Source organism: Saimiri boliviensis, chromosome 3 (genome assembly GCF_048565385.1).
Source record: "Saimiri boliviensis isolate mSaiBol1 chromosome 3, mSaiBol1.pri, whole genome shotgun sequence".
Lineage (NCBI taxonomy): Eukaryota > Metazoa > Chordata > Mammalia > Primates > Cebidae > Saimiri > Saimiri boliviensis.
The window spans coordinates 64,487,551-64,515,507 of NC_133451.1; the positions used below are offsets into that span (position 1 = coordinate 64,487,551).

The window sequence follows — 27,957 nt, forward strand, 5'->3', positions numbered from 1 at the left end:
TGGTTTGAAGGGCTCAACCCAGAGGGTTTCCAATTACTGTTTTTGTTTTCGTTGTTGTTGGGGGCGGAGGGGTGGGACCAACCGAGCCTGATCACCTGGCTCCCTGACTCAGAGTCTTTTCTTTTAAGTTGAATGACCCCGCGTTCCGGTCGCTTGTTGAAAAGGCGCCGGGATCTCCCGTGCTGCGACTCACAGAGTCAGCTCGAACTGCGGCGCCGGCTCCTGGCGGATTTTTTGCCTAGGGATCTCCTGGCCTGACTCGCTATTTCAGATGAATGGGCAACTCTGCCGTCTCAGGGCTCTGCTCGCCAGCTAAGAGGGCTCCCAGACCAGTGGCTTTTGTACGGAGAACCGCAGCAACAGGGAGTGGTCACAGCAGCCGCGCGGGCGGAAACAGCCCGGCGGGGGCCAAAACAGCCGCACCGGCTGGGACTGCGACGCTGGCGACCCCTCTGCCTGGGTATCTCCTGGTCTGTGGGCAATAAGAGTTCATCTGGAAATGCGGCGTCCACTCACCCTCTGCACTTTCACTGGGAGCTGAAGTCCTGCGCTGTTCTTAGGCGGCCATCTTCCCAGCATAGGAACCACATTATTATAAAGGTCGTCACACTAACCAGGTTGACAAGGAGGAGGAAGAGGAAGGAGGTTGATCTTGCTGTCTCAGGAGTGGCAGAGATGGAGAGAAATCTTTGTATAAGTGGACTTGCACAGTTCAAAGTTGTGTTGTTCGAGTATCAACTGTACAGTTGTCCTTCAGTATCCAGGGGGGATTGTTTCCAGGACCTCCATGGCTACCAAAACCCACGATGCTCAAACCCTTTACAGTCAGCCCTCTCTGTCCTTTGGGTTTTAGGAGCTGCTGATAAGGAGAACCAACTGTACTAAAGGACATTAAAGCATGGTAGTTAAGAGTAAAGGCTCTGAAGCCAACTGCCTAGGTTCAGATTCTGGCTTCCTCATTTTCTAGCTGAATATATTTTATAATTACTTAGTTTCTTGGTGCTTCAGATTCCTTGATGTAATGCAGTTAGAACAGGGCCTAGCATATATTAATTGCCCCAAAAATAAAGCTAATGTTTTCTCTTTGATTACTTCTCACCCATTCTGTATGAAATACTATGACAAACTTCTGTTATATTTTGTTCTGGTAAAATGGAAAGGGAAATAAGATCTTTTAAAAAGAAATAAGCTAAGTAATAAAATGGCAGTCTTGAAAAATGAAGACATGTACATCAGTGAAAGTTTGGAGGAATAGACACCAAAATGTTAGCAATGGTCATCTTCCGGTGTGGTTGGAATTATGAGTGTTTAATATTACTTGCCCTTGGTTTAGCTGTATTTTCTGAAACTTCTACAGGGGAAATGTGCTAATTTTTAAAAAGTTATTTCTAAAATAAACAAGGATTCAGTAGTGGAATACCTGAAATAAGCAAAAGAGAAAGAAACTTTAGACCTTATTTATATTAAGTATTCTGTTGACTGTCTTAGTTGTGATCTGGTCTTCTAGTCCTATTGACACAATCTTGATTCTTTACTTCCAACCCTTGTTAATACTTGATTAAACTAAAAGTAAAACAGTAAATTTTTAATCATAAATGTCTAGAAATTGTCATGACTGTATTATGTTTTGAGTGCCTAGAGACATTGTGTTATGGCTTGTAAAGAATATCTAATTTTATATTAAAACCTGAAAATTCTCTCTGTAGGTTGGAGTTATAGATTTTTCAATGTATCTCAAGGATGGGAACAGCAGTAAAGGTAGTGAAGGGTAAGTACAAAAAAAATAGGTTTCTTTTCTCCTGATGTAGTATTTTTTTTCCTTTGGTAGTATTTACAGTTTACAACAACACTGTTTTAAGAGACTTGCTGAAAGAATTTCTAATCATATAGCTTTAATAAAGTCTTGCCAAAAATATCTGACTATTATGCCTACTGTTAAACACTAAAAGGATTTTTGTTTTGTTTAATAATTTTCCTGCTATGTGGTTCCAGGGGCAAATAAAATAAAAATTTTCTAGAGGATTCCAGTTCTCCATCTCTTATAGTAGATTTTAAAACATAGTCATTTTGACGAGAGGGATTATTTTCTCAGTTTGCTTAAAATTGGCAATATGAAATATGCACCATGAGGTTATGTAAAATGTTAACATTAGGGGGAACTGAGTGAAGGTACATGGGAACTCTGTACTGCCTTTATACCTCCTCTTGTAAATGTAAAATTATGTTAAACAGTTTTAAAATATTCATTATGATACTTAGTAATTAGAGATCAGAAGAGCATCTATACTCTTTATAAACTTAGCTATTGAAAGCATAATTATTCTGATGATTTTAATTTTTGACATTGAGATAAATTATCTCACTGTTATTTTGGTAATTGTATAGGTATGGGGCCTTAATTTTATCTTTCTTTTTTTTTTTTTTTTTTGTTTTTTTTTTTTGTTTTTTTTTTTGAGACGGAGTTTCGCTCTTGTTACCCAGGCTGGAGTGCAATGGCGCGATCTCGGCTCACCACAACCTCCGCCTCCTGGGTTCAGGCAGTTCTCCTGCCTCAGCCTCCGGAGTAGCTGGGATTACAGGCACGCACCACCATGCCCAGCTATTTTTTTTTGTATTTTTAGTAGAGACGGGGTTTCACCATGTTGACCAGGATGGTCTCGATCTCTTGACCTTGTGATCCACCCGCCTCGGCCTCCCAAAGTGCTGGGATTACAGGCTTGAGCCACCGCGCCCGGCCAATTTTATCTTTCAACTGAAAAAGCTCGCTGTTTAACTTTTGTCTGTTACAGATTAGTTGATTGTAGAAGTGAACCTTCTTTATCTTCAGTTTGTTTTTCATGTAATAATAAACATTTGGGCCCGGCACAGTGTCTTACGCCTATAATCCCAGCAGTTTGGGAGGCCAAGGTGAGGGGATCACCTGAGGTCAACATGGTGAAACCTCTCTCTAAAAAATACAGAAAAAAAAAAAGAAAACAGTTAGTCTAGCATGATGGCGGGTGCCTGTAATCCCAGCTACTCTGGAGGCTGAGGCAGGAGAATCACTTAAACCCGGGAGGCAGAGGTTGCATTGAACTGAGATTGTGCCATTGCACTCCACCCTGGGTGACAGAGCAAGACTTTATCTCAAAAGAAAAAATAATAATAATGATAAATATTTGATTTTTATGAAAGACTTTTTAACCATTCACTTTAAATGTTAAATAGCACAGACAAATATTTAGTCTTTGCGAATAGCTGTATTACATCAGAGTGAGCTTAATTCAAGTCCTGTGACAAATGGACAATTGTTACTACAAATACTATTAGTGAAGCTAAAAAACCTATTAACAAAAAAACTTTTTATCCTTTAAATGCCTCTAATAGATTGCAATATCATACATATGATCTAAGTTATTAATACTAAGGTTTATAAGCTATAACGAGCTTTATTAGTGTGGGGTTGTGTCATTTTTAAACTCTTGACTTTTTCTTGTTAATATGTCAAGAGGGTTTACATCAAATCTGTCTTATGGTTCAGTGTATCTGTGCCACAGTTTTTTTCTCATGTTTTATGAAAAGATGGGGTGGGGTAGGGTTGGGATCTTGGTATTTCCTACGTTATTTATTTTATTTCTATTTTCTCCCTCTCCCCCTAGAGATGGTCAGATTACTGCAATTCTGGACCAGAAGAACTATGTAGAAGAACTGAACAGACATTTGAAGTAAATGATGAATAAGTATATTACTTACTTACTTTACTGGGGAATTGTTGAGGGAGAAGGGAAGAGTAAAATGATGAACAGTGAGGATAAATTCAGACAGTGCTCAACAAATATATGTAGAATTCAGTGCTTGCCAGGCACTGAATCATATAATAACTCAATGCTTGCCAGGCACTAAGTTAGCCACTAGATGAATAAATGGCGTTTAACAGTTTTGGTGACCTTTAGTGAAAGGCAATATATAATGTTATATATAATATATAATAATATAGTATATAATGTTATGTATGTAGTTATAACTCTAGTGATAAATAAATGCATAAATACATTCAGTTAAGAATTTTAAAATATGTAACATACACAGTTGAAAATTGGTAGCTTTTTGGTTTAGCATATATAGCCGCATATTTCAGGACTGATCTTGGATAAACCACTCATTACATTAGTACCTTTAAATTAATCATATCGTCCAGGTGTGGTGGCTCAAGCCTGTAGTCCCAACACTTTGAGAGGCCAAGGCTGGAGGATCGTTTGAGCTCAGGAGTTTGAGACCAGCTGGTAACATAGCAAGACCTTGTCTACTAAAAAACAAAAAAACTAGCTGGAGATGCGCCTGTAGTCCCAGGTACCTGTGAGGCCAGCCTGGGTTACCGAGTGATACCCTGTCTAAAAAGAAAAAAAAAAAAAATACATATTTTGCTTCCCTGCATTTCTCATTTATACATTGAATTAATAGCATTAATTTACCCTTCACCATTATTACAGTTAATTTGCCAAGTTTTCACCAAGTACAGTAGTTCCCCCTTATGTGGAGGGGATACATTTGATACTATCTGAAACCACAGACAGTACCAAACCCTATATATACTGTGTTTTTTCCTCTACATATATACCTGTGATAAAGTTTAATTTATAACTTAGGCAAGGTAGGAGATTAGCAACAATAATAAAACCGTTTTAACAATTGACTATAATAAAAGACATATGAATGCAGTGTCTCCCTCAGAGTATCTTACTATATTATTTTCATCTATTTTTGAACCACAGTTGAGTGCAGGTAACTGAAACCACAGAAAGCAAAACTATAGATAAGAGGAGACGACTGTCGTTTCAGAACTTTACAGAACATGAAACAGTTCTCTCCCCTGAGAAGAGCTATCCAAAAACTACTGGTATTCTCAAGTACTTTATGTTCTTGTTATGTTAAGACTACTGAATAATTTTGAAGAATAATTAATGTATTCATCAGTTATCTTGTTTGTAGTTCTCTTATGAAAAAATAGACATTTTAATTTAAATAAAACTTATGATTATACTACTGTCAGTAAAATTTTGAGTAGTCTTGGTTCCACCTAGCAGATTCAATAGTTTTAAGTACATTTTCTCTGGGGACCGAGAACTAATATAATGACTGTAATAAACTATGGAGATGTTAGCCAAGCAAAATATGGTTACAGTTCACAATGAAATATAAACAATGGCACTATTCTTTGCTCCTTCTCTGCATTCATTTCTTTAACTTTAATTGAGAATACCTAACATAAACCGTTGTTGAAAGGAATACATGCAGTAATGCAAATGACATAATTTAGAAGAGGGCTTGGTACGTATAAGCACTTAATTCATATAGCCTGTTATGATCATATGTAGACAAACCTTAAAGTTTACTGTGTAGGGAATGAACTCTTTTATTTCATTGAATAAATACTTATTGAATTAAAACTCAAATGCCAAAGATAGAGCAGTTAAAGCAGACACCGCCTTCTCTAAGATTAGAGGTCAAGAATTGTGAGCATTAAGGCTGGGCGTGGTGCTTCATGCCTATAATCCCAGCACTCTGGGAGGCCAAGGCAGGCAGATCACTGGAGGTCAGGAATTTTGAGAGCAGCCTGGGCAACGTGGTGAAACCCTGTCTCCACTAAAAAATACAAGAATTAACTGGATTTGATGGTGCGGGCCTATAGTCCCTAGCTTCTCGGGAAGCTGAGGCATGAGAATTTCTTGAACGCAGAAGGCAGAGGTTGCAGTGAGCCAAGATCGCACCTCTGCACTCCAGTCTTGGCAGCAGAGCGAGACTCTGTCTAAAAAAAAGGAATTGTGAACATTAGACAAGACAATGAAGTCTAAGTGTGAAGGATTTAAAAAGGACGGTACAGGGTATTGTTCTGTTTTCCAAAAGTGACCACTTTTTTTCTTCTCTTGATAGTGCTACTGTAAACAATCTTCAGGCAAAAGTAGATGCATTAGAAAAATCCAACACTAAACTGACAGAGGAGGTAAGTTTTGTTAATTCTTTGACTTACAGAATTTAATATGCATTAGTAGAACCAATAATTTTTATGTAACCTTGGAAAGGAAGAACTTGACTTTTCAAATAAAATCAACTGTAATGCGTAACTCCTTATTCTGACTAGAATGGCCAGTTGGCTTATTGGAGGGGTCTCATTTACCCAGTTGGACTGTGTAGGGACATGTTGCCTGGATGATGAAGTATCTTAGTTTATTTTGTGTGCATATTTTGCCTGGGCTGACCTAGAATAAATGTTTAGCATATAGCATGTTCATCATTTATTCATTCAGTGAACATTTCAGACACTGTTTATGTGCAAGAGCTAGACAAATATTTATATGTGCCAGGCATTGATTTATGTTCCAGATTGGCAAACTCCCCCACCGCTATGTCCTTCTTTTCTTCCTGGGACAGTTACATAGATAAGGTAAAGAGTCCCGGACAGAAGATCAGTGATCTCTGCTTACAAATCATGCTTATGTAAGTCATGTGCTCCTGAGTAAGTCAGTCACTTGACCTCTAAAAGGCCCAGTTCCCTCACTGGAAAATGAGAGTGCTTACAATGCCCTTGCCTTTCAGCCTCACAATTAACTCTGAAGATCAGATAAGAATAGACAAGAATGTAAAAACTCTTAGGAAAGTCCCTAAAATAAGAGCAGAAAAATAACCTCATGTTTTACTTCTAATAAAAAGATTTTTTCCCTAACTTGCCAAAGCCTTAGCTAGAGGTATTTTTTCTCTAAATAGCATTAGATGTTTTTATTAAAAATACTGAATAACATTATCCAGATGGCAAAGAGTTTACCTTCTTTATTTCTTTTTCTTTTTTTGAGATAGGATCTCACTCTGTTGTCCAGGCTTGAGTGCAGCAACACAATGGCTCACTGCAACCCCTGCCCCCCGGGCTCAAGTGATCTCCCACCTCAGCTTCCCAAGTAGCTGGGATCACAGGCACACACCACCATACCCAGCTGTTTTTAGTAGAGACAGGGTCTTGCCATGTTGCCCAGGTTGGTCATGAACTGCTGAGCTCAAGCGACCTGCCTGCCTCAGCCTTCCAAAGTGGTAAAATTATAGGTGTTGAGCCACTGGGCCTGGCCTACCTTCTTCATTTCTGATTATAATGATGCCCTTATACCCCAGTGGGATGAATTTAGTTTAAATAAAACCAAATTAGAACACTAGTCAGGAAGATGCTTTTAATCGGTTTTTCTTTAAAATGAACATTTTCATTGTTACAGTTTTAAAATACCTTTTTTTTTTTATTACTCTGTGGCTTTTTTGAAGCTCTGTAGCCTTCACTTCTGGAAAAAGAAATTTTAATTTTATATATATATATTTTTTTGAGATGGAGTTTCGCTCTTACTACCCAGGCTGGAGTGCAATGGCGCAATCTTGGCTCACCGCAACCTCCGCCTCCTGGGTTCAGGCAATTCTCCTGCCTCAGCCTCCTGAGTAGCTGGGATTACAGGCACGCGCCGCCATGCGCAGCTAATTTTTTGTATTTTTAGTAGAGACGGGGTTTCACCATGTTGACCAGGATGGTCTCGATCTCTTGACCTCGTGATCCACCTGCCTCGGCCTCCCAAAGTGCTGGGATTACAGGCTTGAGCCACCGCGCCTGGCCTAATTTTATATATCTTAAAACTTTATGCTTATGGTCCTTAGAATCTTATCATATAGTCTTTTGGAATGTTCAGCACTGATATTTTTTACTGTGATTCTGCTGTTACTATATTGAAGCAGTACAGCATAGCAATTAAGCATGATCTCTAAAGCTAGGCTACTTGGGTTCATGTCCTGGCTCTAGCACTTGCTACTCTTATTTTGTATCTTTTTTTAAATTTAATTAAATTCAATTTTATTTTTTTGAGCCAGAGTCTTGCTCTGTCACCCAGGTTGGGGTGCAGTGGTACCATCTTGGCTCACTGCAACCTCCATTTCCTGGATACAAGTGATTCTTCTGCCTCAGCCTCCCAAGTAGCTGGGACTACAGCTGTGTGCCACCACACCAGCTAATTTTTTTTATATTTTTAGTAGAGGAGGGATTTCACCATGTTTGCCAGGCTGGTCTCGAACTCCTGACCTTGTGATATACCCGCCTTGGCCTCCAAACTGCTAGGATTACATGAGTCACTGCACCTGGCTTTTTTTTTTTTTTTTTTTTTTTTTAAACAAGACAGAGTCTCACTATGTTGCTTAGGCTAGAGTGCAATGGTATGATCTCAGCTCACTGTAGACGCCACTCAATGCAACCTCCGCCTCCTGGTTCAAGCGATTCTCCTGCCTCAGTCTCTTGAGTAGCTGGGACTACGGGCATATACCACCATACCTAGCTAATTTTTGTATTTTGGTAGAAACAGGGTTTCACCAGGTTGGCCAGGCTGGTCTTTAATTCCTGAGCCTAGATAATCTACCTGCCTCGGCCTCCCAAAGTGCTGGGATTATAGGCGTGAGCCATTGTACCTGGCACTTGCTAGTCTTCTAATCTTGGGCCAATTACTTAAGCCTCTATTCCTTGATTTGCTTATCTGTAACATGGAAATAGCAGTAATAGTATTTTATGAGATTGTTATGTGAAATGGTTTAATACATGATTAGGGCTTAGAACAGTACCTGATATATCATAAGCACTCAATAAATATAGTTGTTAATTTTATTCCCTCAGTCATAGGACTTGTCTTCCTTAGATTTATTATATTAATACTAAAAATATTCATTTATTCATTTACTTATTTTACCAATAACACTTATTTTCTTAAATAAAATATCCTTTAAGAGAGCAGATAAGGCTCATTAGTTCTGTCTTTTCTCATTTCCATTTTGGGTTTAAGAGGGTCAGTAAGGCCAGGCACGGTGGCTCACACCTGTAATCCCAGCACTTTGGGATGTCAAGGTGGGTGGATCACTTGAGGCCAGGATTCCAAGACCAGCCTGGGCAACATGGCAAAACCGTTTCTCGGGGGAAAAAAAAAAAAAAGGCCAGTAGAATAAGATAGCAGACCTCTTTTCCCCTCCTGGGATTTGAACTTGAATGACAAACTAAGAAGAATTAGGCAGATGAAGATATAAATATCCACTTCAGGCCAGGCACGGTGACTCAAACCTATAATCCCAGCCCTTTGGAAGCCAAGGCAGGAGGATCATTTGAGGCCAAGAGTTAAGACTAGCCTGGGAAACAGTGAGACCCCATCTCTACACAAAATTAACCAGGTGTTGTGGTGCACACCTGTAGCCCCAGCTACTCGAGAGGCTGAGGAGGGAGGATTTCTTGAGCCTGAGAGACGAAGGCTGCATTAGCTAAGCTTATGCCACCACATTCCAACCTGGGCGACAGAGGAGACCCTGTCTCAAATAAATAAATAGATAGATAAATAAATGTCCACTTCATTATTGGTAAAGCTGAATTGGAAAGCCTCCTGTATCTGCAGCCATAATCAGGTTTCCCAATAGTTTCTCTTAAATCAAGATTTTGGAACAACCTTCCTGAGGGCAAACTTGAATCTAGAGAAGAGATCAACTTGCCCAGAAGTAGTTTCGTACACGTTTTTAGGCCACCGGATCTGAGACAGAATTGAGCTTCCAGGCCTGCCCCCAGAAAGCATGAGCTTCTCTGTGCTTACCATGTTAGGACTGGAACTGAGCAGAGCCTGCACCTGCTGCTAGTGAGGAGATAATAATTGAGAAGAAGACAAGCCTGGCTGGAGGAGCCTGATCGGTTATTCCTCCCAGTCTCATGCAGGCACCTTCACATTTTCTGGAAGTTTTAGTAGGTGCAGAGAAGGGAAAAGTGTTTCCGCCTTGCTTTTTTCTTCTGAGAAATAAAGATATAAATGTTTCCCCGTAGCAGTTTACTGCTAATAACATTACCTGATTTTTTTAGGCATTGAAATAAAAAATCTCAATGCGTAATAAGATCTTTTAGCATGAGAACTTTGGAGTTCATTTTTTAAATCTTTTTAGAAATCTATTAAAAAGATCTTATGAAGAGTTTGTCACATGGGTTCCATGGTGTGACAGGACCTATTTATTTATTTCATTTTTTTTTTTTAATTATACTTTAAGTTCTGGGATACATGTGCAGATCTTGCAGGATTGTTACATAGGTATACACATGTCATGGTGGTTTGCTGCCTCCATCTCCCCGTCACCTACATTAGGTATTCCTCCTAATGTTATCCCTCCCTTGCCCCCAAACCCCAACTGACCCCAGTGTATGATGTTTCCCTCCTTGTGTCCATGTCTTCTCATGTTTAACACCCACTTAAGACATGTGCTGTTTGGTTTTCTGTTCTTGTGTCAGTTGGCTGAGAATGATGGTTTCCAGTTTCATCCATGTCTCTGCACAGGACATGTACTCATCCTTTTGTATGGCTGCATAGTATTCCATGGTGTATATGTGCCACATTTTCTTTATCCCAGTCTATCATTGATGAGCATTTGGGTTGGTTTCAGGTCTTTGCTATTGTAAACATTGCCGCAATGAACGTACGTGTGCGTGTGTCTTTATAATAGAACGATTTATAACCCTTTGGGTATATACCCAGTGATGGGATTGCTGGGTCAAACGGTATTTCTATTTCTAGATCCTTGAAGAATCACCACACTGTCTTCCACAATGGTTGAACTAATTTACACTCCCACCAAAAGTGTTAAAAGCGTTCCTATTTCTCTACATCCTCTCCAGCGTCTGTTTGTCTCCAGATTTTTTAATGATCGCCATTCTAACTGGTGTGAGATGGTATCTCAATGTGGTTTTGATTTGCATTTCTCTAATGACCAGTGATGATGAGCATTTTTTCATATGTTTCTTGGCCACATAAATGTCTTCTTTTGAAAAATATCTGTTGCTGGGCATGGTGGCGCATGCCTGTAGTCCCAGTGACTCAGGAGGCTGAGGTGGGAGGATCGCTTGAGCCCAGGAGTTCTGGGCTGCAGTGTGCTATGCCGATCGGGTGTCCGCACTAAGTTCGGCATCAATATGGTGACCTCCCGGGAGTAGGGGACCACCAGGTTGCCTAAGGAGGGGTGAACCGGCTCAGGTCGGAAACGGAGCAGGTCAAAACTCCCGTGCTGATCAGTAGTGGGATCGCACCTGTGAATAGCCACTGCACTCCAGCCTGGGCAACATAGCGAGACCCTGTCTCTAAAAAAAAAAAGAAAGAAAGAAAAGTGTCTGTTTATATCCTTTGCCCACTTTTTGCTGGGGTTGTTTTTTTCTTGTAAATTTGTTTTAGTTCTTTGTAGATTCTGGATGTTAGCTCTTTGTCAGGTAGGTGGCTTGCAAAAATTTTTTCCCATTCTGTTGGTTGCCGGTTCACTCTAAAGATATTTTGCTGTGCAAAAGCTCTTAAGCCTAATTAGATCCCATTTGTCTATTTTGGCTTTTGTTGCCATTCCTTTTGGTGTTTTAGTCATGAAGTCCTTGCCTATGCCTATGGACAGGACCTATTTATTAAACATTTTAGAAGTAGGCATTCTTAATAAATATATATTTTTTCTTACTAATAAGAACATCCTTGAGATAATCTTAAGTTAAAACTTTTCATATAAAAGTAGCAATAAGGCAATATGTTTTATTTTTATTTAGCCTCATCTAAAAATATTCTTGGCTGGGTGTGGTGGCTCATGCCTATAAACCCAGCACTTTGAGAGGCCGAGGTGGACAGATCTCTTGAAGCCAGAAGTTCAACACCAGCCTGGCTAACATAGTGAAACCTTGTCTCTATGAAAAATACAAAAATTATCTGGGCATAGTGGTGGATGCCTGTAGTCACAGCTAGTCAGAAGGCTAATGCATGAGAACTTCTTGAACCCAGGAGGCAGAGGTTACAGTGAGCTGAGATCGCACCACTGCATTCCAGGCTGGGCAATAGAGTGAGGCCCTGTCTCAGAAAAATAGAGAAAGAAAAATATTTCTCTTGAGTTCCCCGTAAGAACGTTTTTATTGGGTTATAGCTTGCTTGCTTTCTAAGAATATAGAAGCCTAAAAATTACATCCTAGCTGATCATGAATTATCTTAACACTATGTTAATTTTAAAAAGATAAAAGATTATTTTTAAAATTTTATCCACAGCTTGCAGTTGCAAACAACAGGATCATTACCTTACAAGAAGAAATGGAACGAGTTAAAGAGGAAAGTTCCTACATACTGGAATCCAATCGGAAGGTTAATCTTGCTGGATTTATAAAATATTCATAGAGATCATATCAGCTTGTTAGTGGTAAAGGAGAGTCTCTAAAGGACTGTTTTAAGCAGCAAACCTGTAGCAAGCCACTTTTTATTTAGACTGTATGCATAATTGTGTGATGAAGGTTGTGGGAGAGTTATGCCCCTTTTCCTACAAGATGCTTCTTGGCTTCACAGCCACCTACATCTGTTTAGAGACTTCAAGAAACAGTCTAATTCAGTTTCTTGTTTTTATGTACTGGTGATTCATACAGTATTTAACAATTTGTTATTTTAAATATACCATTACTTTTATACCATGTTACTGTTTTATAAGAAGTGACACCTCATTTATGTGATACCACTGAGAAAGAGCTACCATATAAATGTACTTCCTGGGTAACTTAATCCTTTAAAGCACCAAACTTGTTATAAATGTCTAAATCAGAATTTTGTAAACCTTTGTTTTGTACAATTCCAAGCCTTTTTAATTAAGGATGTAATTTAATACATGTAGCCCTTTATGATGACTGAGGATCATAATTACCAACATTGACAATTCTCTATTACATCATAATAGTGCCACTTCAGGAGACTATTGAAGTTGATAGAGCTTCTGGCACCTATACTTAAATATTCCCTGATTTCTGTGGATGGTTTTTTCCCTATCTTTTATGTATTCACTAGCATCTCTTACTTTTTGCTGATGCTAGTGTTGTTATCATTAGGATGATCTCTCTACTTTCTTTTATCTTCATGCTTATAATCTACTGTCCCTAGGAATTCAACTATTGATAGTTATTAAAATTGTTCTTTTACTAGGCTATTAGACGGAACCAAAGCAGTGTTCCATGACTAAGGTGATCCATCTGCTCAGAATTTTTTTATGACCTGCTTATTTTTATCTGTGATTTTGCTGGAATGTTGAAGATACCAGTTGTGAATTCTCTGGAGATTGAATCTATTAACATTTAAACCTGTAGCCCTTGGGCCAGGCGCAGTGGCTCATGCCTGTAATCCCTATGCTTTGGGAGGCCAAGGCAGGTGGATTACTTGAGATCAGGAGTTCAAGACCAGCCTGGGCAACATGGTGAAACCTCGTCTCTACTAAAAATACAAAAATTAGCCAGGCATGGTGGCGCATACCTATAATCCTAGCTACTTGGGAAGCTGAGACAGGAGAATCACTTGAACTCAGGAGGTGGAGGTTGCAGTAGGCAGATTTTGAGCCACTGCACTCCAGCCTGGGTGACAGAGTAAGACTCCATCTCAAAAAAAAGAAAAAAAAAAACTATAGTCCAACTCATATTTTGAAATGAATACTATGTTATTTTTAGAGGCTGATTTTTAAAACTTCTGTTACCCAGTTTGGTAACCTATTTTAGGATTTTAAATAAAGTGTCAGGAAGCCCCCAATTCAGCTTACCCTTTAAAAATATACTGGACTTCTTCAGTTTCTTTGTTGTGTTTGTTCATTATTATACCTCCTTCAGTATGATCTTTTTTTCTTACTAAATAGCAATGTTAGTCTCTGCTAATTCTGATTAAATCCTTAAATATGTGCAATGTTATTTATCTTTTCAAGGGTCCCAAGCAAGACAGAACTGCAGAAGGACAAGCACTAAGTGAAGCAAGAAAGCATTTGAAAGAAGAGACACAATTACGATTGGTAAACTTTGCTTAATTTCTAATAGTTCAGGAATACATTAAAAGGGAACTGACCACTTAGAGGTTTTATTATACAGACCAAGATTAGGAATATCAGTAGTGTTCTGAAAAATTATAGATTCTGTAAAATGGTTTATCTCTTTTTAACACACATGCCTTATCATACTCACAGTCTTTTTCTGAGTATTCTCAACAATAAGATTTTGTTAATCTTTATTTATTTATTTATTTTTTGCTTTTATAGTTTGTATTACAAGAATATTAAGTATACAGAACCTACTTTTTTAAACTATGGAGTCTCACTCCCACCTAAGTCCTCATCCCTGCAAAGATTCTTGGAGGCAGTGGCTCCAAAGAATCATTATTATAGGATTACGCTATTTTATTTTTAGCTGTTATTTCTGATTTATACTTGGTCTTAGATATAAATGGGAACATTTATCATCCAGTATTGGTCTTAAGTTTTTTTAGAAATTAAAAAACACATATATATATATGGTGTGTATATATATAAACACATATATGTGTGTGTGTGTGTGTACACACACAAACACATATGTATTTATATATATACACACTCTCTCTCTCTCTCTCTCTCTCTCTCTATATATATATATATATATATACACACACACATCTATAGTGTAACACCTCACTGTAATCAGAGTGGCAGCTATCAAAAAATTGAAAGTTAAGTGTTGGCAAGGATGTAGAGAAAGGGAACCTTTACACACTACTGGTGAGAATATAAATTAGTATAGCTACTATGGAAAACAGTGTGAAGGCTGTTTTAAAACGTTAAAAACCAGGCCAGGCACAGCGGCTCACACCTGTAATCTAAGCACTTTGGATTACACCTGAGGTCAGGAGTTCATGACCAGCATGGTGAAACCCTGTCTCTACTAAAAATTTTTAAAAAAATCAACCAGGCATGGTGGCACACTCCTGTAATCCCAACTACTTAGGTTGCTGAGGCAGGAGAATTGCTTGAACCTGGGAGGCTGAGGCTGCAGTGAGTCAAGATTATACCACTGCACTCCATCCTGAGCGACAGAGCCAGACTCCATCTCAAAAAATAAAAAATTAATTAATTAAAAATCAATCTACCATATGATCCAGCAATCCCACTACTGGGGATATAACCAAAGGAAGTGAAATCAGCATGTTAGACAGAATCTGCACTCGTATGTTTATTGCAGCACTATTCACAGTAGTCAAGATATGGAATCAACCTTAGTGTTCATCAACATGTGAATGGATTAAAAAAAAATGCCGTACATTACACAATGGGATGCTACTCAGCCATTAAAAAGAATGAAATCCTGTCATTTGTGGCAACATGGCTGAACCGAGAGGACATTAGGTGAAGTGAAATAAGCCAAACACAGAAAAAGAAATCCTGTATGATAACATTCATTTGTGGAATCTAAAATGTTGTTCTCATAAAAGTAAAGAGTAAGGTGGTGGTTACCAGAGGGAGAGAGGGCAGGGGATAGTAAGAGATTGATCAACAGGTACAAAGCTATAGTTAGATAGGAAGAATTAGTTCTGGTCCTCTGTTGCATAGTATGGGATGACTAGAGTTAACAGTAATACATATTTTAAAATAGAAGAGAGATTTGTTGCTTTTTGTTCTTTTTTTATTAATGCCTAATAGATGTCCATCATTCCAGGGTACATATGATAATTTAATATACTCATACAATTTGTAAAGACCAAATCAGTGTTCTTGGGATACTCATCACCTTAAGTATTTGTCTTTTTTTTTTTTTTGAAGGAAAATTTATATTGTTTTAATTATTTTTATGTACAGAAAACTCAACAGGGTACATTTAACCCAGTTTTGTGGCAAGTTCTTTATCTTTTGCCTCTTCGAGCTTGGCAATGTGAGCCACAGACTTGGGACCCAGGACATTGCCTCCCCAGTGATGGCTGATCTCATATCTGTCATTGTAGTTGGTGCGGATGGCTTCCACCAGCTTAGCCAAAGCGCCTTTGTCTTCTGAGTTCACGTGTGTGAAGGCGACAGTGGTGCAGGTCTTCCTGTGGACTAGATGTCCCAGTCTTGCCTTCCCCTTGATAATGCAGTAAGGGACTCCCATTTTACGACACAGGGCAGGCAAGAAGACAACGAGCTCAATGGAATCCACGTCGTGTGCAGTCACCACCAGCTGAGCTTTCTTGTTCTCCACCAAGGTGGTGACGGTGTTAACTCCTGCTCAAAGGATATGTGTGTGGTCTCTTAGTGGGAACGTCCCCTTTGCCAGCCACTTTCTTCTCGGCCCAGGCCAACAGCCTCTGCTTCTTCTCTTGCTTTATCTGGTCTGTACTTGTTGGCCAGCTTAAGCAGCCGAGTAGCTGTTTGGCGGTCCAGGACCTGGGTGAACTGGTTAATTGCAGGGGGCAGTTTCAGCCGCTTACAGAGGATGGCTCTCTTTCGCTGCAACCTAATATAGCGGGGCCATTTCACAAAGCGGGAGAGGTCTCTTTTGGGCTGGATGTCCTATCCAATGCCAAAACTCTTAGGCCTTTTCTCAAACAGGGGATTCACCACTTTCTTAACCTCCTGCTTCATGACAGCAGGGGCCGGAGCCACCTTCTTCCCCTTTGCCTTATTTCCTTTCGGCATCTTGGGCGGCGGGAAGAGCTATTTATCTTTTCTTTATGCTAGAAAAAACAGAGGCTTTCGAATGTTCTCATCACAAAGAAATGATAAATGTTTAAGATGATATATTTGTTCATTTCTCAGACTTGGTCATTACATAGGTTTTATATTATCGAAACATGTTGTACATCATAAATATGTACAGTTATGTGTTATTTATACTTCTTTAAAAAAAGAACTTATATTAAGGGATACTATTCCTGTACTGGATTTTAATAACCCCTATTATTAACATACTAAATCTTCCTGGAGTTTCGATAGTATGACAAACACAGAGACCTCCCCACAATGTCTCTAAGAATAAGGAAGAGCCTGAAAATAAGAGGTGACTTAACTTGTACTAAAAAATTATTACAGGCCAAGTGCCATGGCTCACACCTGTAATCCCAGTACTCTGGTAGGATCACTTGAGCCCAGGAGTTTGCAACCAGTCTGGGCAACATAGGGGGACCTCATCCCTACAAAAAATACAGAATTAACCATGCTTGGTGGTACATGCCTGTATTCCCAGCTAAATGGGAAGCTGAGGAGGGAGATCACCTGAGCCCAGGGAAGTTGGGGCTGCAGTGAGCCAAGATTGCACTGCACTGCCGCCTGGGCGACAGTGAGACCTTGTCTCAAAAAATATACATGTATTACAAGTTGGCAGTATATAACAATTTCAGATTTTTTTTTTTTTTTTTTTTTTTTTTGAGTTGGAGTCTTGCTGTGTCACCCAGGCTGGAGTGCAGTGGCGTGATCTCGCCTCACTGCAACCTCCACCTCCCAGGTTCAAGCAGTTCTCCTGCCTCAGCCTCCAAGTAGCTAGGATTACAGGCACCCACTACCACGCCCAGCTGATTATTGTGATTTTAGTAGAGACAGGGTTTCACCATGTTGGCCAGGCTATTCTCAAACTCCTGACCTCATGATCTGCCTGCCGCAGCCTCCCAAAGTACTGGAATTACAGGTGTAAGCCACCACGCCCAATAGAATTTCAGATTTTTTTTAAAACACAGCAGTATTATTTTAACATCCTTAAAATAGCACTTACCTTCTTTGTGTTTGTGAATGAGATCTCAAAATATAATACTTTTCATAAGAAAGATTACAGAAATAATATATGTCAGCATTTTAAGAAGGGGTATGATTCATTTTCTATAATGCTAATCTTGTATATCAGGAGTCTCAGTGAAGTGGCACATAATAAAAATATTAAAATTTTTCACGTCGTTTTATAACAATAAGACAAATGTTTGATAAGAAGGAAAGAAACTAAGAAAGTAGATGAGGGCCTAGGTGAACCCAGGACACAAGGTAGATGCAGAAGATCCTCAGGTCTTTGTATTTTTGATCATCCAAATAATGTTGCAGTAATAATGGTTGAAACAAAAAGAGGTTTCATGTTAAATGAACCTAAAAATTCTGTTAGCCTCTTAGCCATACTGGCCATCCTCAGTAATTGTGATGTTACTCCAGGGATTCAGGTGGTCCTCTGGGTTCCCTGGGCTCTTGAATATATCAACAACATTCAAATTTGGGAGAATTGCAACTACTTCATTTTGTGCTGACTACTGTAAACCTGTATGTATCTTTGTATAATAAGATATGACATCAGTTGTCTTAATGTCTAATGCAGTGTCTCAAATATGTGTATATTTTAGACATATTAAATAGCACTATCTTTGGTTTAGCAGGTTTTTCAGATTTGTACATTATTGGGCAAATGTTATTGTGTATCCTAATTATTGTTAATTAACCATTGTTAATGTTTCTGAAAATGAATAGTAGCTTAAGCTATTTTGCCAGAATATTAAGACTGAGAGTTTTGGTATACTTTTTCCTGTGAAATTTTATGGTTTGTACTTAGTTGAAACAGAGTGTAAGCAATTTACTTACCTTTGGGGGCAGGATGTTGAAAAAGAACTGGAAATGCAGATCAGCATGAGGCAGGAGATGGAATTGGCTATGAAGATGCTGGAGAAGGATGTCTGTGAGAAGCAGGATGCTCTGGTATCTCTTCGGCAGCAGCTGGATGATCTCAGAGCTCTCAAGCATGAACTTGCCTTTAAGCTGCAGGTAGGGGAGATATGAGGAATAGACTCACTGGCTCTCTAAAATCTTGGGGCTTCCCTCCTCCAATCTTATCTTCTAGAATCACACTTTAATTACAAGAGGGAAGAATCACATCGCATTTTGATGTTAGCTGCCAGTAAACTTCTCTCAGTTTCAGACCATCATGGGATCCTATATTGCTGTTCTAGAAAACCATGGTCACTTTTCACATTATAATAGAGGGTGGGGGTCTTTTTTATCCTATAAGATAATGTCTATTCTGCAGTCTAACATGCCAGCTGAATCATATATTCTATTAGCTTTTACACTGGAATGTGATACATTGATAAACTATTACTGTGATAATGCTGCAGGTAACAATACTAACTTTAGACCAATTGCTTTTTTTCTATTTGAGGATTAACTGATACAGAAATATATGATCATTTCTATTTTCCCACTTACCATTAGATTCAAAAGGCATGTGTGGTTATATTTTAGAATATTTGTTATACAGCTTGTTTATAATTATTTTCCATAACAGAGTTCAGACTTAGGAGTAAAACAGAAAAGTGAACTAAACAGTCGCTTGGAAGAGAAGACTAATCAGATGGCTGCTACCATTAAACAACTTGAACAAAGGTAAAAGTTCTGTTTCTTCAGTGAAACACTTTAGGTTGTCAGTGCCAAAGTGAAGAGAATGTGCTGTACATTCAGCAAACAGAAAGTTTATGAAATTCTTCCAAATTAGCGTCAGACATTCTGGTAGAAAGAAAGCCAGTTGAATGTTATGTGTGTTTTCTGAGGTATGACTGAAATGTTTTTAGGAAATGTCAATCACTTGACTAGTCTTAAAAAAAAAATTGAAAGATCAACCTTTCATTGGCTGTTTTGAACATCAGAACTTTTAACCCATGTCAGAGTCATGTGTTAGAGGAAGGATACTTTAAAGCATGAAAGGACTCTCAAATATAAGTATGTAATTCTGTGATTGTATCATTCATCCCTAAAGTCTTTTGAATACTTTGATGCTAGGGGATATAGAGGCACTGAGAGACAGGTGTCCTCCAAGGATCTACTCTGTATCTTTCTCTCCCTTCTTTAGCCCTTTTCTCTTATTTTCCTTTTCTTTCTCTTGAGTAGTTCTGTAGCTTCTACTGTCACCTCCAATGTGTTCTCTAGCTCTTACCTTCATCTGGAGACCAGTCTTGAGTTTCCATCCTTTGGGCAGCTCACTTCCACCAGTACCTACAATTATGTCTGCCCAAAGCACATCTTCTCCCTACGCTACTTTCTTTCTCTGTTTGTGTGAAACAACCATTTTCTCTGTGGCAACTCAGCAGTCAAGAGAAATGGCTGCGTCTTCAAGACTGAGTGTGACACAGCACCCAAGGTCACACCTGTTCCTCACCCTTCTTGCACTTGGGCAAAACTAAATTACTGGTCCCTGGATATACTTCCCATTTTTCCCATTCATTTCTTTCCCAATACTTCCACCAATTAGAAATGTCCTAATTCTTCCCACTCCCTTGTTCTTCAGATACATTTTTAAGTTTAGGTCAAATGCTACCTCTCCAGAGTTTCCTCTGATACCTCTTTGCAGCTAGAAATGGTCTTTTTGGGAATTCCCATAGCTTCATATTCGTGTCTATCTATATTGCTTGTGACACTTCTCACTTCTGTCTTTTTCCTTTTAACCGTTATATACGTCTCTTCTGATGAGAGTGTAAGCTCCCTGAGATTAGTTAAATAATCTTTTAAGTTCCCTTATTAGATCTGTTGCAGTGCCTTGAATATACAAGCATTCATTCAGTACATATATGATGAATGGATGAATGGGTGACTTCTTTTATTCAGATGATTCTTATCTAGTAAGGGTCCTGAACAGCAGTGCATATTAATGTTAACTCAAAAGTTAATGGCAAGTTAATAATTAAGCCTGAAACCTCTTATATGGCCAAATAAAAATGTATCAGTCTACCTAGGAAAAGACGGTTGTGTACTTGCTCATAATCAGTTATATGATTATGATTTGACAAAACGATTTTAGTGTTCATAAATTGTGCTTTTGAAATGAAATGTATCAAATTCCTTTTCAATGATTTTTTGGCTTGGAATTTAAAGCAAACAGAACTAAGATAATGACTTACCTCTTTGAGTATTAAGCTGACTTATTCTCTTGCTATTTTTGTGTTTCTGTTTATCCATTTTCTCATCCCCCTTTCACTTCATTGTCATTTTTATTTTATTTAGTGAAAAGGATTTGGTGAAACAGGCAAAGACCTTAAATAGTGCAGCAAATAAACTGATCCCAAAACATCATTAGGCATTTTTCAGTTGGTCACGTCACAAATGTGATATCACAGCTCAATTGTAAAAGGAAGAAATTTGAAAGTTACTACATTTAAGCTCTGGTTCGATATGAAATGTCACCAAAAAGTTGACTTTGAATTAGTTGGACTTTTAAAAAAACAGTTGGAGATATAGATTGGATTTTTTCCTTGTTTTCTCCCCAGGGTTAGAAAAATTGGTATGAGTTCCTAATTAAATGCTGAATAAACTGAGAGAAATTATTTCTGAGTTAACCAATAAATAAAAATACCACTTTTTTTAAAAGCCTAGGGAATTGAAGCTCTGTACATATATTAATGATGCCTTTACAACCCAGTTCTTGATAATATCAGATTCGCGGTGCATTGTTCATGTCTGTATCTGCAAGCCTGTTCTGCCATTGCAGTGTAATGACCTAAAGGTAACTACCACGTGAACTTGGACTCTTCTAAAATAGTTCTGTGTCTCTTAGACCATGACCCCTTTTCACTTTTGTTATATAGGTTTAATCCCCAAGCTAAGGATAGTACTTAGTATTTTACTACACTTCTATTCTCAGTAAACAAGATTGCTTGCAACTTTTTTTGCCTTAGTGACTTTTGAAAAAGAAAAAAACAGCATCCTTATATTTCGTTAAAAAACATAGAGATAAGTTAGCAATTAGGTAGCTTATGATAATATAATAATGTGGATGCTTGGGGAAACCCTCTTCAGGTTTGTCATCTTCTACCTCTGCCATTTTCCTGCAATTCCACTTCCTACTCGGGTAGTTCAGAGAGAACGATTCTAATAAAAACACTCCTCTCCTATTAAAAAAATGATGCACTACCCATTTTTCATATCCTGCTTTTCTTATTGGAGTAAAAAGAACAGGGTATAGACATGAGTGCTGATATTCTGCCTGGCCTGTTATTTCTTACCTGGAAACATTTACTTAAGAGTTTCTGTTACCTTTTGTTCAGATGGGGATTTGCTAAAGGTTCTGGGAAGCTAACAACTGAATTATTAGAAAAACATTTCATAATAGGAAATAAATTATAAACTTACCTTCTTTATTATTATTTAGTACAAAAATACTGATTCCATGTAGATAACCACAAGCAATATTAGCAGGGCTTCTTTTTTCAAGTGACCACAGACTAACCCTTTCTAGGCTTTAACATTGTGAATAATCCTATAAATATGTTGATTTTTTTAGGATGATTTTTGATTTGAAGAGACAGGCTTTACATAAGCCTTCATTCCTTCAAAAGGTCTTGACAAAATATTTGGATTTTTTTCCTCTTTTTTTTTTTTCATTCTTGTGTGCTTTGCAGCACTTCAGCTGCTTTTGTGGGGACACAGATAACCCCTTCGCTTCCAGCTCTTGAAATTCGTTATCTTTTTCTTGGCAAACCGAGAATTAAGAATGTAAGATAGATTCCATGTGTGCTTATGTAGGTCCCTGCACAGATTTGACTTGAACCAAAATCAAGTCAAAGAATATATGTTTAAACCAACTTCATAGAGGTAGAAGATCCTGTGCTCTTGAACTTATTTTAATTCTTATAATTTGCACCGATATAAACAAATCTCCTACTATATTCTCTTCATCAACCTCTTGTGGTGATGAGTTGCCTTTTCTATGAGCATTTGGAAGGAGTGATCAAATACCAAAATTAAACTTTCTAAAATCTACACATAGCATGCTTTTAAATTCTATTACATAAAATCCCAAGTGTTTTTCCTTCTAAAACATGCTTCTCTATAGGTGCAAAGTTGTAAAGTATTTAGAAGAAAACATCAATTCTTCTGGAGAATATGGTCAGAGTCTTAAAACAGGCCCAATGCTGAGTTCTTTGTCCACTTAGTCACACATATGTTGTGGGAATGGAAAAGGAAGGAGGCAGCCAAACTCTGACAAAGGCTTTTCCTTATAAAATAACTCAAAGCCTGGGTGAGGGTTGATATATAATGTCCCATGATTTAATATATGGGGTTTGGGGGAAGGGACAAGAAAAAACCATACTTCCACATGTAAGAAGGTAGTTGCCCATTTAAAGTTCCAGTTATGTGTGTAAAACAGAAAAATTAAGTATGAAACCTATTAGGAAATTTTTTTAAAAAGTGGATTTAACTTAAATTACTGTGTACTTGAGGTTGGCTTTGGATATGGATTTTCTAAAAAGTGATGTTTTATTGTTTATCATCTAATGGCTGTAAACTGTAGTACTAGAATAAAAAAAAAAAATGGAAAACCAGCTTTTCCTCTGCCTGGTTCACCTTCATCTTACTTTTTTTAGAATTTCTTTTTTCTTCATCTTTTTCCTCCCATAATTTCTTCGCCTGTGTCCTGCAAAGTTTTTTTCCTCTCTCTCTCTCTCTCTCTCTGCATTCTTCCTTGGGTTATTTTCTTTTGTGTTGTGAACTTGGTCTTCCTCCCCACCATGGCTTTTGTTTTTTATCACAAGTTCATGTGGCTCACATCCAGATTGCGCCAGGCTGAGCGAAGCCGCCAGTCTGCTGAGTTGGACAACCGGCTCTTCAAACAGGACTTTGGAGACAAGATCAACAGTCTGCAGCTGGAAGTCGAGGAGCTCACCAGGCAGCGGTGAAGAGGGGACAGCTTGAGCTGACAGGGTGGTCATGGGTAATTCTTAGGGTAGACAGCAAGAAAAGGGGTTTCATGACTTCCAGCCAGGTTGGCTCTGTCTTTGCAATGGCCTTTCTTTGGAATTGGAATTCAGAAAGCTTCACACACATCAACATTCCTCAAATCCTATCAACATGATTTGTGATTAAAGAATTAGGAAATTAGAGCCACAATCCTGGATAGTCATTATTTGCCCATGTAACACTAATAATAATTTCCTGAATTCTTACTGTGTGCCAGATACTTTACAAAGCACTTCACATGCAAGCTGTCCATTTAATATCTTCACATCAATCCTGTTAGTGATATTATTGCCTCCACTTTCAGATTAAGGTAGAGCTTAAGGCTGGACGCAGTGGCTCGCGTCTGTAATCCCGTCACTTTGAGAGGCCAATGGAGGTGTACCACCTGAGGTCAGGGGTTCCAGACCAGCCTGGCCAACATCTCTACTAATGATACAAAAATTCACCAGACATTGTGGCAGTGCCTGTAATCTCAGCTACTTGGGAGGCTGAGACAAGAGAATTGCTTGAACCTGGGAGACAGAGGTTGCAGTGACCCAAGATCATGCCACTGCACTCCATCCTGGGCAACAGAGCAAGACTCTGTCTCAAAAAAAAAAAAAAAAAAAAAAGGAAAGTAGAGATTAGAGAGGTTGAATGTGTCCAGATTCACACGGTTAATCTAAAAAGTCACAACGTTCTCCTTTAAAAACCTGTCTCTCTGACAGCAAGCTCCTAACCATTCTTAATTATTGCACTTTAAGACAAGGGGTTGGCATTCTTTAGAGAATATGTCTGTGTAGAATTTCAATTTCTCGTCCTTTTCCTTTCCTGCTTACCTCAGGAACCAGCTTGAGTTAGAACTAAAACAGGAAAAAGAAAGAAGATCACAAAATGACAGGAGCATCCCAGGAAAGGGTTCCCAGAAGCCAGAATCCAAGATGGTAATATTTGCTATTCCCTTGTTCTTTTACTGAATTTCAGTTTAAATTTCAGAGGCTAACTTGAGAGGCCTGTCAGTTTTCTTTTACAGATCACATACTTAGGGGCTGTGTCCTCAACTAGATAGACACCTGATAATGATGTGAACAGATGAAAGCTTGATTCCGAGTCTGCCTCTAGGATACGTCCTCTAACTTGATTTCATTTGGAAAGGGGGATTTTAATAATCACAGTGAACTGTTTCCCTTTTAATAATTTTTTAAGTAGGATTATTTTGGTATCTTAAAAATCTCTGTTTCTTGGATTTCTGCTAACAGTTTTCATAAAATAGTATAATAATCTCTCTCCAACCCTTTAGCAGAATTTTCCTCAGTGTGGAGTTTCTTCTGTATACCTTTTTCAAATCATGAGGATTTCACTTTGAGTACCCTCAAGGAACTTGTCATGGGAATAATTAGAAAGAAAGGGAACTAGGCTTGTGGAAGGGAAGGTAATAGAGAATAGTTTAAAGAATAAAAGTAGAAATTTCTACAGAATAATGTTAGAGGGAGATACCTCCAGCACCTATAGCAGTGAAGGAGCTAAAATTGGATAAGGTCATTTCTGGGGCCCAGGAAATAATGAAATCAGAAAAGCATGAAATGCTTTTTCTGTCAAAGACAAACACCGTGAAAAAATTGCCTCCTGTGTGTACATATTCTACAAGGGGACTTCAAAAAGATCGTGGGAAATGGAATTAAAAGGCAAAAATATATAAACTTTATTTCTCAACCTAAGTTCCATCAGAGTCAAGACACTTTTATAATTGATGATACCATCATGTAGGCCATTCCTAAATAACTGAGGGTCCTAGGAATTTAACCATATTAATACAATCTTTTTTAGATTATTAATGGAAGAAAACTAGGTGCCCTTTAATGATCTTTTAAGATTAGGAAGCAAAAAGAAATCAGAGGGAGTCAAATTAGGATTGCTTAATGATTCCCTGTCGTAACTCTCATAGAATTGCCCTTGTTTTATGAGAGGAATGAGTAGGAGCATATTTATGGTGGAATAGGACTCCTGTTGAAGCTTTCCTGAGCATTTTTTATGCTGAAGCTTTGGCTAACTTTCTGAAAACATTCTCACAAGTATTAGCCAGGTGTGGTGGCATGTGCATGTAGTCTCAGCTACTTGGGAGGCTGAGGCATGAGAATTGCTTGAACCTGGGAGGTGGAGGTTGCAGTGAGCCAAGATCACACCACTGCACTCCAGCCTGGGCAACAGAGCAAGACTCCCTCTCAAAAAATTTTTAAAAACTTAAAAACACTGTCACAATAAGCAGATATTGGCATTCTCTGGCTTTCCAGAAAGTCAACAAGCAAAATGCCTTCAGCTTTCCTAAAAACTGTTGCCATGACCTTTGCTCTTGACCTGTCTGCTTTTGCTTTGATTGCACCACTTCTGCCTCTTCAGAGCCATTGCTTTATAATTTCCCTTGAAAGCTATGCTGTGGTCTATAGCAGATATGGACACAACAGTTTTGGCACCCATCAAGTGAAAAGTTTACTCAACTTTAATTTTTCAGCCAGAATTGTATAAGCCAAACCAATTGAGATGTCTGCGGTGTTGGCTGTTGTTTCTACTGTTAATCATTAGTCCTCTTCAATCAGAGCGTGAACAAGATCCTCACAAATTGATGTGGCTGGTCTTCATCTTCAACCTTACCTGGCCCCGTCTTAAAATGGGTTATCCTTTGTAAACTGATGATTTCTTTGGAGCATTGTACCCATACGCTTTTTGCAAAGCATCTATAATTTTGCAATTCTTCCATCTAAGCTTCACCATCAATTTGATGTTTGTTCTTGCTTCAATTAATTTTATCAGAAGTCCTGTTGCTCTGGTAGGGGCTCTTCCTTTTTTCTTTTTCTTTTTTCTTTTTCTTTTTTTTTTTTTTTTGAGACAGAGTCTCATCTAGAATAGAGTCCAGTGGCACAATCATGCCTCACCACAGCCTCGATTTTCTAGGCTCAAGTGATCCTCCCACCTCAGCCTCCTGAGTAGCTGGGACTGTGGGCACAAGGCCCAAGTAATTTTTGTGTTTTTTTTTGGTAGAGATGGGGTTTTACCATGCTGCCCCGGCTGGTCTTGAACTCCTGGGCTCAAGCAACATGCCTGCCACAGCCTTCCAAAGTGCTGGGATGACAGGTGTGATCCCAGCCCGGCCAGGGGCTCTTTTCAAACTGATGTCTTATCCTTTTTAGTGACTCAAACTATATCCTGGTCAGATATATTAGAATAAGTAAGTACAAGTTTATTTTGGTGCAAAAAAATTTTGAAGTATATGCACAGTCTTTTCTTAATACACGGTCTCCATGAACTTTTTGAATACTGCTAGTATATAACAAAGCAGGACCAGTTCATAAACTATTTAAAATTTCTAGAGAGTGAGCTGCTGATTTACTGTCAAATAGAAAATAATGGTATATGGAAATTTATTAACTAGTACCACTACTAATAATTTAAAGTGTACAAAGAACCACTCTATATAGCATGCTGTCTTTATTATTTTAGTTTAGTGAACATAAAAACTAAAAGGCTTTCAAAGGTATACTTCAGATATTGGCCTGTCTTACCCTATTTTTCCAATGAGGCTTTACGTTTTTCAATCTCCAGTTGTTTCCTGCAGTGGCGTTTCCAGGAGGATAAGTATTGCATTGACCTGTCTTCCTTGATACTTGAGTGGTGTAAGAACACACATTTCAGCTGGGTGCAGTGGCTCACCCCTGTAATCCTAGCACTTTGGGAGGCTGTAGCATGAAGATTGCTTGATGCCAGGAGTTAGAGACTAGCCTGAGCAACATAGGGAGACCTCATTTCTACAACAAAAAATTTTAAATTAGCTGGTTGTGGTGGCTTATGCCTGTAGTCCCAGCTGCTCAGTACACTGAGGTGGGAGGATCACTTGAGCCCAGGAGGTCAAGGCTGCCCTGAGCTATGATCATGCCACTGCACCCCAGCCTGGGCAATAGCATGAGACCTTGTCTCACAAAACAAACAAAAAGAATATACATTCCACTTTTGGATGCACATGGGCAGCAGTTGAAGGCAAGCAGCAGTAGGTGTGTGTGCAAGAGAAAAAATGTAGCCCTAAAAACTGCCCAAGCACCTGGCCAGGCACGGTGGCTCATGCCTGTTATCCCAGCACTTTGGGAGGCCAAGGCAGGTGGATTGCCTGAGCTCAGGAGTTCAAGACCAGCCTGGGCAACATGGTGAAACTCCATCTCTACTAAAATACAAAACTGTAGCTGGGCGTGGCAGTGTGCACCTGTAATTCCAGCTACTCAGGAGACTGAGGCTGGAGTGAACCCAGGAGGCAGAGGTTGCAGTGAGCCAAGATCGCACCACAGCACTGTAGCCTAGGCAACAGCTAAAAAAAAAAAAAATGCGTGGGGTGTGGGTAGAAATGCAGTTTGAAACTTTACATTTGTCCTGCCAAGTAGAACACTACTTGAGTTGAACAGGCTATGGAGGTTGTGG

General features: G+C 38.8%; 1 protein-coding gene across 11 annotated transcripts in view; it reads left to right on the forward strand.

The window, feature by feature from the left end:
* Positions 1-27,957, forward strand: part of RUFY3 (RUN and FYVE domain containing 3) — a 107,811-nt gene that overhangs the window by 70,708 nt on the left and 9,146 nt on the right. For 7 of the 11 annotated variants that reach the window (XR_005579074.2, XM_039468071.2, XM_074396239.1 and 4 more), the window contains 9 exons: positions 1,707-1,768; positions 3,639-3,704; positions 5,911-5,980; positions 12,072-12,164; positions 13,750-13,833; positions 18,388-18,555; positions 19,076-19,173; positions 23,333-23,452; positions 24,341-24,440. Coding sequence is in view for 10 of the 11 variants with exons in the window: in XM_039468071.2 (XP_039324005.2) it covers positions 1,707-1,768; positions 3,639-3,704; positions 5,911-5,980; positions 12,072-12,164; positions 13,750-13,833; positions 18,388-18,555; positions 19,076-19,173; positions 23,333-23,452; positions 24,341-24,440 (861 nt within the window). In the remaining variant the exon portion in view is untranslated. Of the gene's footprint in view, positions 1-1,706; positions 1,769-3,638; positions 3,705-5,910; positions 5,981-12,071; positions 12,165-13,749; positions 13,834-18,387; positions 18,556-19,075; positions 19,174-20,784; positions 23,103-23,332; positions 23,453-24,340; positions 24,441-27,957 lie in introns of those variants that run through there. The other 4 variants (XM_039468073.2, XM_010342576.3, XM_010342578.3 and 1 more) reach the window with 2 other exon arrangements.